Raw genomic sequence first — 9823 nt, 5'->3', positions numbered from 1 at the left:
CATCAAGCCAAAACGTGTCTCTCAGAATTTCACAGCATTATAAAAGAAAAAAAAAAAACAAGCAGACATCTTTAAGATATGTGAGTTTACACACAGTTAACATCCAAGCATAACGATAAAAAAGCTGATTTACTTCTACAACTCCGGTTCACTTTTGTGTTTTTTTTTCTTTTTCAAACGACCGTGTTTGTTGAAGCTTTTTTTTTTGAAGGAGCAGAGTAAATTGAAACCTGCCTTCAATTATCGCTCTGTCAGAGAGGCCTGAACTATCCTCGTTAATTAAAGCCTGACAGAAGAAGAAAGACACGCTGAGGAGTCAGAGTGGGCGAGCTCGTCAGGCGCTCATGCCAACGTGACTCGTCTCTGCAGCAGTTGAGCTCTTTCGGCTACAGTCCTGAAAAACAGTTTCATTCAGCCTTTCCGATACACGGTGCCTGCAGACATGGGAGCCACTGAGGTCACTGGAAGTTCACAGATGTTTGTTACTTCCTCCTGTTGTTTTCTCCTTTTTTTTCAAGTCTGTCTTCAAGCCACCCTTTGCTAAACTCACAGAGCAGCGAATGGATCGATTAGTCAGTGAAGAGCAGCGTGCTGTGCACTTTCCTCAGCTCTCAAACTGAGGAGAAAAAGACTTTCAAGAAGCATCAGATATGCTTTTGCTGTCCACGTTGGTCAAAGTCTGCCGTCAAAACAAAACAAGCACTCCCTTTATATTAGTCATCCGGGACTTGACGAGCAGCCATCGACCAACTTTCCTTTTTAATGGATATGAAGGGGAATTTGTGCCAATAATGATAATTGTGCACATCGGGGAACACGCTTTCATTCAGCTGGTCCCCAGACGACGATGATAATGATGATGATGGTGCAGTATTTCCATGTCGGTTCAGCCAGGGTCACGACAGCTGCCAAGGCGGGTTGAAGAACTTGATGGCGTGACTTTTGGCCCACTTGGCGAACACAGACTTTTCTGTGATGAAGCGGTGCCCACCGTAGGGGGCGCTCTCATGGAGCAGATACTCCGCACACTCGTCCCGGCTGCCCGCCTCGTAGTAGTGATAGGGAACCTTTCTGTAATCCTCCGCCCTGAAGGGGAGGAAAGAAAAAAGGAAATAAAGAAAGGAAGGTATAATTTCATCCAATTTATTTAAAACTAGGACAACATTTAATTCCTATTTAGTAATTATTAAAAATGCGGTATGTTCCCATATATCCTGCCACTTTGGTCAGGTGTCGTTACAAAGGGGTTTCGTGCCTCTTCCGAAATAAGAGCACCTCTGCTAACGTCAGGGGGGAAAAGAGGGTAAGAGTAGGATTTGTTAATTGCAAACACACTGTTCAAAGCTTGCCCCTCCTCAGCGGCTCAACGAGACAGTAAAAGAGGGACAGAGCAGCAGTGCTCCAGCGGACTAGAGAGTGAATGAAGAGAGCGAGCGGCATTTGTGAGAACAAGGCCATGAATGAGAATAATGAAACATTATTTTCTGATTGTTTCATAGCAGTTACATTCTAAAGCACATATATACATGCCCAGATCTCCACACGATCCGGGAATGCGTCGCATTGATGAAGTGCATGCATGATCCTGTCCGCTTTAGCTTTTGTGTTTGTGTGTGTGGCTCACCCCAACCATCGGTCAAACAGGCACAGAGACCGGGAGCAGAGGAGAGAGACAGAGACAGCGATGTAATCTGGTCACAATGTTTTTTTTTATAAAGTCCCAACCTCACCTGCTAGTGGCTGCGGGTTACACATCCACTGCCCAAAGGCGGACACCCAGAAATGACCCAAACACGGCAAAATAATAAAGAAAATACAGGCAGAGGGCAGGGTCTCTGCAGATACAGTGAGCACACAGACCAGAAACAGAGAGACACACACACGTGGCAGCAGCAGTACCGCATTAGAGACAGAGAGAGAATCATGTTTAAACAGAGGCAGCAACAGGACGATACTGTGTGTACAATGTAGGTGTGCTGCTGTGCTATTTGGAAGATGTGATTGGATGGATGTGAATGGCAAGATGCAAGAAAAATACAACTCCTGGCCTTAGCATGCAAGAGGATAGTCTTCCTGACTAAACTTATACGATAGCTTCATAAGTGATGACTGAGATGGATTACTTTCTTTTTCGGAAAACCCTACTCATTGCGCCTTCAAGCATCAGAGACAACAAGCCACGCCACTACATTACAAAAGAAAGGCGTGTATTTGATGAGTGTGGTGATTGTTTGAGCCGTCATCCATTAGGTAAATTGATAACGAGATGAGATGTGACAGGATCTATCTGATTCAGCTCAGCAGGTGATTGGCTGGTCGATCACATTCAATCACATCAGCACAGATTTAATTCAAGCACTCACAAATGAAGGTTAAAAGTAGAGTCGGGCTGCAATTATATCATCATGTTATTGACAAGCAGCGTGCTGCTGTTACAAATTGCTAATGTTCAAACAAATGATTCAAGCCGCCTGCATACAAAACTGTTTTGGGTTTTACACATACTAGTGCAGTGCCCGTTTGAAGCAGGCAGACTGCTTGGCCCTCAAAAGCGTTGCTTGATTGGATATACAGTTCTTGAGATATGTGAAGGACAGTCATACATGCACACCAGTGGCAACTGCTGGGGTTTCAAGAAGGAAAGCTAATTTTTCCCACCTACATCATAATGTTTTTGTTTCTACCCTTAGTTCCTTTTCAAGCAAAATGATCTGTGACCTTGTCGTACCAACTAGGCGTCTTTTCCAGGGACTTGACCAGCGTCCTCGCAATGGCAGCAGAGCTAGCCTGCTTAAACGGCCTCAGCCCAGCTGGAGCTGCTGCACCAGGCTACTGTGAAGTGTGACCGCCTGTGAGTGATCGTGGAGGGGGGGGGGAGAAGCTCCGCAACTGCCGCTGCTTGTTGGGGAAAGAAACCGCAGAGTGACAGAACAGAGTCACCAAGTACAGCTCTAGTCGTTAGTAACAAAGACAAAGTCTCTGGGGATCGGTAAAGTCTCCGGATCAGTTCAGAACAACGGACTGAAAAACTTGGAAAATGCTCCGGTAGAAGTTTATTCTTCAAGAACGCTGATTCGCTCATTTAGCTGTCAATCAAAAAAGGCCTTAGACAGCTCAGCCAATCATCATACAGAAGCCAAGCGTCCGGGCAAGCCCACTGTTCCATAGACTCCCAGAGATGCTGAGCGGCTGATGGGCGGGACAAAGCCCAGCATTTATCCTATGAGCGTCTTTTTTGGCTGTCTATGAGCTGACCAGCCTTCTGAATGAGAAGGAGGTTGCGCTGATTACCTGTGATAAGGAGCTGATTCTGAACTAAAGATGAAGGCTTTCTAGCGCGTATTTAGTTAATGAAATATACACACAGCAGTACATATTTCACCACTTTTTTTTTTTTTTTGGGTGACATTTTAGGGGAACCTGAGCTTCCCTTGCAGTCTTAGAGCAATCGCCACTGATGCACACATACAAAGACAGCTTAATTTGTTTACAGTTACACTTGAATTTTGCTGCTACAAAGCCACTGATTGGCCAAATGGGACAAAATTTGTCATGTCCACTCAGACATCATATCGACATATGTCCACTAAATGTCGTGCTGCTCAAAATTTATAGGACGAGGCAGGAAAAAACTGATTTGGGAACATCAAAATGATGGAAAATGTATCAATACGTTAATGGCTGTGGGTTATATGGATAGATTTGTCTGGACTCAGAGAATCCAGAAAAAAATAATTTTGTTTCTGAGACTTGCAGTTGGAAAGTCACAGGCCAACAAGTTTGTTGTTATAGCGCCACCAACAGGCCAATCTGCAACAAAGTCAACACTGCAAACCCTCGGATCCCTAATGCACCTACCAAGTGAAGGGTGGATGAGATGAACGCTTCTCAGAGATGCTTTGTTTTATATTTAGATAAAGAATTTGATCTCATTTAACGTAAAACAGTGATGGCAATTACTTTGAACACCGATTTCACTAATATGATTTTTGCATTCATTTGTCATATTGTAATATCATGTTGTTGACCACGTAACATTGCCTTGGTTAAAACTTAAATAGTGTATGTGATAACATGCGATGTTTGTCATTCCAAACCAGGCCTATAATACAGTACATACTGTATGAAAATTAAATTTTCTCACTGAATCTGTGCAATATAAATTTGAAGTGCTTCTTTTATTGCAATTTAGATTTTTGTAAACATTTCTAGACATTCACACATTTACATTTTAAAATACATTAACAGTTTATATATAAATTACAGTGTTTGCATTGTTTTAACATGGTTTAAAGCTCTAAAAACTAGTATCTGACATAATAAGCAAACTGAATTTCTGGATCCTTCAGGCTAACGTTCAGCAATATGAATTCACGCTGCCCCGAGTAAAATTCTTCACTCAGCACGTTGCCATGCTTTAAAACAAACAGGAGCTGCTGTCGGTGGTCATATTTATTTGATAATTACTCTTGATATTTGTAAAAAATACAACATCCAAAATAAATTGATTGATGTACAATTGTAGGAAAGTTAAGCCACTGAATTGAATTTCATGATTAGTCGCTCTGTTTCCAGTTTGCATCTCCAAACCATTAAAAAGAACAAGGGATCAATAAAAACAGAAGTAAGCACGGAGCAGCAGAACAGATTCATTGCGTGCTCTGCAGTTGGTTTCTAACAGCAAGTGACAGCTTTATTAGAAAATGTCTTGTGTAACCATTTCATTGGGAGAATGAACACGGACAGAAGAGAAACAGCCATCACCGGTGGGCCCACAGCGAAAAAGCCACTATGGCTGTCTGCCAGCTTACAGTAATACAGCCCAATCACTGCCGCTCTTCTCTCTGTGTCACACAGTGGTGCACACCAGCGTTAACAAATAAATTCAATTTCACCCCCTCTGCAGCACCTGTTGGAGCTCCATTACCACATATCTGCTGAGGTCAATTCTGACTAGAGCTGTGGACATCGTCCCACAATACATCACTTCTTGTTGTACCGGAGCAGTCGGCTGCCAACAGCACTTTGTGTGACACTAAATTGTCCAATCAGAAACTCAGTGAAACGATATCTTCCTGTCTCATGCAGGAAAGGAACGAAATAAGAGCGAGGTAGGCAGGGAGAGAACGCCGCCCCTTAACTGCCTCACTGAATTATAAAATCCTCTGTGCTGGTTGAATTATCACTCCTCTCTGCCATGTGGCTGGGGCTGTTTATATTTCAACTCCCGCTGTGCACGGGGAACACGGAGAGGATAAAAGGCAGGATTTTCACTGAGTATTAGGTAAAAGTGTTTGATTCGGGGGATAGAGAGAGAGCTCAGGTTCAGCTGCAAAAGCGGAGGGGAGACGTTGGGAGAAAGAAGGCAAGTCAATCATGAGATGACTGGAGACCAAGCAGTCATGCCAGGAGCAACAGCATCTTGTTTGTTATCCCTCCTATGGCCTCGCAGCCAGACAGTAATCACTCCCCCAAGAGTCAGAGAGAAGACGACAGGCCGATATACAAATGAAACTTTAAGCAGGGGAGGAATTGGGTGCTGCAACCCAGCCACCCGTAGCACCGGAGACTCTGCAGCCTGCTGGGTATTCTCAGCAGGAAAACATAATGGTATTCACGGCACAGAGAACCCAATATGGATCTCAGCAATGAAATTCATTAAATCCAAGCCGAGGCATTGGAAATGTATTCCAACAGGGTAGACTGCGATCATGGGAGGTTGCGATCGGCCGGCACTGTGAATCTAGTTTTCTAAGTTTTTGTAAGAACTTGTGCAGTTTTCATCCAAGAATGGAGGGCGATAGTTGGTGTCTTACTTGCAGTAGGTGTCATTTATCATGCCATAGATATGGATCTCTTTGCACATGTCCATGGCGAGGATGAGCGTGAACCAGCCGGTGCTGAGGTAGGAGCCAGACTGGATCCTGCAAACACAGAAAAAACAGCTCTGTTAATGTAAAAAGCATTTGCATAAAATAAAACATCCATCACTGTTCTTGTGTGCTTGTAGTGAAGCTGATCTGAGAATTAAAATGCTTCTAGCAGCTGTTTGTATTGTAGGTTGCTCTGGATAAAAGCCTCAGCTAGGGAACAAAAATGAAAATCTGAATGTAAATGCATCTGCAAGACAGCTCTCAGGTGTATGACCATATGTCTGACATACTGTGAGTTTCAGGAGTAATGTCTCGTTTCAAAGAGCCATTTACAATTGTGTACATCTGTACTTCAAGAGGTTGAAAGGGTCAGGCTGAGAAAAGAAACACTGTATTGGGTTGTTGAGCAGCAGCACACACATCGTCCTCTGTGAATGATGCAGGGACCCCGAAGGCCAATCAATTAAAACATGCATAATCCTTTCATCCGTATCAGAATGGTGGTGTTATGACCTCTCAAAGTAAAAAAAAAAAAAAAGCAAGCTTTGATCATTTTCAAACACACAACACACTGTCTTCACTTGTGGTTTTCTCAGAACCAGATGAGTAAGTGGGTCATATGGTGTAGTCCCGCATGGCAGGTGGCCCCGCACTCAACAGTGCAGAATACTACAAGGAGCCTTAGACCTTGTATAAATTAAACAGAGTGCACAGCATGGTACTGATAATGATGAGGGAATCAGCATAAAGATCATGGAGGACCCCAGGTGTCATGTAAATGGTTATAATGCCTCAACTCATTGGTATCTTACTGAAAAATAAAAACCCAGGAATCATTAAAGATATTTACAATAAATAAATTGATGAGCATATTTTATTCTTTGATATTTAAATTGTCAATAAAAAGGAGGATATGAATATATCAGTTCACCAATAAATAGTTCATATAAAAAGTGATTAATAAAGAAAATAACATTATTGATCCATAAATACATCCACTAAAAATAGATTAATTGAATACAATTATTTGAAAATACAGTTTAATAAAACAAACAAACTGCTGAAATGTATTCATTTTCCTTTCTCTTACCATTAATTAATGGATTCATTTATTTATGTGTAACATGTTTAAAAAATGTCCTATTTTTACGGTCCCATTAGGTATCGGTTACTAAAATAATGTAAAACCTTTATATTTAATGACTGTGGTCCACCTTAAAAGATGAAAATCCCAAAGTGGTGCCCAGAAAAAGCAAACTAGAGTATTAAAAAGAAGAGTAGTTTTAACGGGCAGTTGTTGGGACACAAATACTATTAGCCATGATGTGTTCTGTCAGAGTTAGCAGCAGGAATCCTGCCTATTATTGTTGAAGCACCTTGTCCAGCATCCCTGGATCAGCACCTTGGACAGCTCCAGCATCCCTGGATCAGCACCTTGGACAGCTCCAGCATCCCTGGATCAGCACCTTGGACAGCTCCAGCATCCCTGGATCAGCACCTTGGACAGCGCTCAATACAAACTCCAACTGCTACCCAACGTTTTTGGCTTGTGTTCCCGTAAAAATCAAAGGAATGTCTTCTTGTCCACCCTCATCACCTGACGCATGTTTCTACCAGCTGTGACCACTTCAACCAAACATCAAATGAATCATTTTCAGCAGTGAAATGATTCAGGAAAACAACACTGCAGAGTCTTCAGCCATATAAGCTCAGGCTGGAAGAGGTTGGAAAGCTGTGATTAGAGCTAAATGCTAACGCAGTTGGGGTGGTTGGGGTGGTTGGGGTGGTCCCTGTGGCGCCGCCCCCTCCAGTCATAAACCATGATAACTCTGGTTTATGTGCATGGGTGTGTATGTCTCTGTGTATCTCTGTGTCTATATTTGTGGGGGTGAGAGGTTTGGGTTCGCATGGTGTTTCTTTGTTGTTCATGTTTTGTTTTTGTGTTTTTTGTTTTTTTCTGAGGTACTTTGGTCTACTGTAAGGTATGAAAAGTGCCATATAAATAAAGTTGATTTAATTTGACTAATTAGCACCAAACACACAGCTGAGGTAGTTTTTGCAGGTATTTAGTCACAAACCAAATTAGAATCTCGACCTGACGATGGCCCTGGATGAAAGGTGAAGGGGTCGCCAAAGTTATTACAATTCATAAAGAGGGGAACATGAATGTTTGTATTAAAAAAAATCATGGAAATGGAAAAAATATAATGTAGGCTATCGGAAAAGTCGTGGGCTCACCAAAATCATTCAGATTCATGCAGATCTGTACAACATTTTATGGAAATCCATCATGTAGTTGGAACCAAAGTAGACGACCTAGCCAACCGGCAGACAGACCCACAGGCCATCATTCATAAAGCCAAAAAGCAAAGTCATCATTTCTTGACCCCTTGGCTTTGTTTTGCGAGCCCTAGGTAGTAAACTACAGTCCTAAGTAATCTAAAAAAGGAAAGCAGGAGGATGCTTTAGGCTGGAGCTGATCTGCCTATAAACCTTTTCAATGGAATTCTATTGTGTCCATTGTGTCCGCTCAGCTGATGTCTTTCACATACACTGAAACGGGACCTAAACTAGAACACATTTAGAGTCTTTGTCTTTGAAAGGGTCTTTAGTCATGAACCTTTATCACAGCTAACCAGGTCATTGTAGAGGAATCAAATGAAATCACTGTGAGAAAGACTGGGGCTATTTTATTGATAAAAACCTGAAATCAGCTCAGTTAAATTATGCAATTCCCACAGTTCAGTTGTGTGGAAAACATTGTTGTGCATCAGAAAATAATTACCTTTAAGCTCCTTTCTCTCATATTGTTGTGCTGTGAAAGCGGCTGGCACACGGTCGCACAGGTCTGAATAATAACTGGAAGTTCATTTCCCTAACAATTCTCATCATAGTTCAGCCTGATCTATGTAAACCATCCATCATATCTTTCATTATGCTTAAGTCGTTTTTTTGCCTCTTGTCAAATGCCCATTACTGCTAGTGTTTCAAATTATATATGTATAGTGAATTATGATTATGAGCAATTATGAAGATAGGTCTTATTAAAGCAGGAAAGGAGACAGCGTGGATGGATGATGATAAAAAACAGATTTGCATTAAAGAGCTTTGTCTAAAACCTATTAAAGATATTTATTTTCACCTTCCAATATTATTGATTTGGTTGGAAATTTTATGGATCTACAAAACATTGTTTCCATAATATGGGATGATTAAAACATAGACCCAAGATTGTTAAAAAAAAAAAAAACACAGACATTTAAATATAATAAAATTGCACTGTAAAAATCTTTAAAACCCTATAAAAATCATTATTGCGTCCCCGTGAGGCCATCAAAAATGGATGAGACTCATATTTCAGTATTAAATGACACCAAGTGGTGATATTTTTTAACAATTTCAATGCCACAAAATGTTTGTTTTATTACGAGGAGACTATAGGCTAGACAATGCATTCATCACAAGGGCATTCTTTGGCTTGCAGTGACCTCGTTACATATATTCAGGAGCTGCTGCAAATTATTATGCAAACACATGCATCAATTCATCATTAAATGCAAGGGGGTCAAATTGTAACAAAGGAGAAACATTAACACAGTCCAGTTTTACTGAAATTGCTTTGGGGATAACGCGGTTTAGATTCCACATTTGTACATTTCCCATTTATCAGTGCTGCTGGTAAAGAGAGTAAGTGAAGGGTGCAGCATTTTGTTCAAGGACAGTTCGACATGACACGACACTGCTGAGAGACAAATCTGTTGTAGGGATCGGACCTATGAACTTTCTGGTAATGGACAGTCTCTCTAGCCACATGACCACCGTGCTTACTGCTGCTCTCCTGTCTTTGGTGCTCACTAATAATTGCTGCGGTGTTTCTGCCCCAGTCAAATAATGTGAATGATACTCTTGACAACTGTGTCCTTGGTGCTCGAGTAGATGAAGTTGAAGTT

The 9823-nt window shown here is 41.6% G+C and overlaps 1 protein-coding gene across 2 annotated transcripts in view; it reads right to left on the bottom strand.

Annotated features, from left to right (window-relative positions):
• Positions 1 to 896: 896 nt before the first annotated feature.
• The window catches only part of st6galnac3 (ST6 (alpha-N-acetyl-neuraminyl-2,3-beta-galactosyl-1,3)-N-acetylgalactosaminide alpha-2,6-sialyltransferase 3), a gene marked incomplete at its 3' end in the record, with an annotated part of 86441 nt that continues 77514 nt past the window's right edge, over positions 897 to 9823 (bottom strand). For both annotated transcript variants that reach the window (XM_083927901.1, XM_083927902.1), the window contains exons 4-5: positions 5817 to 5924; positions 897 to 1086 (exon numbers count right to left, since the gene is read on the bottom strand). In XM_083927901.1, coding sequence (XP_083784027.1) covers positions 897 to 1086; positions 5817 to 5924 — 298 coding nt within the window. The remainder of the gene's footprint in view (positions 1087 to 5816; positions 5925 to 9823) is intronic.

Source organism: Echiichthys vipera (assembly GCF_963691815.1).
Source record: "Echiichthys vipera genome assembly, chromosome: 15".
Lineage (NCBI taxonomy): Eukaryota > Metazoa > Chordata > Actinopteri > Perciformes > Trachinidae > Echiichthys > Echiichthys vipera.
This window is presented reverse-complemented; position numbering and strand designations above follow the sequence as displayed.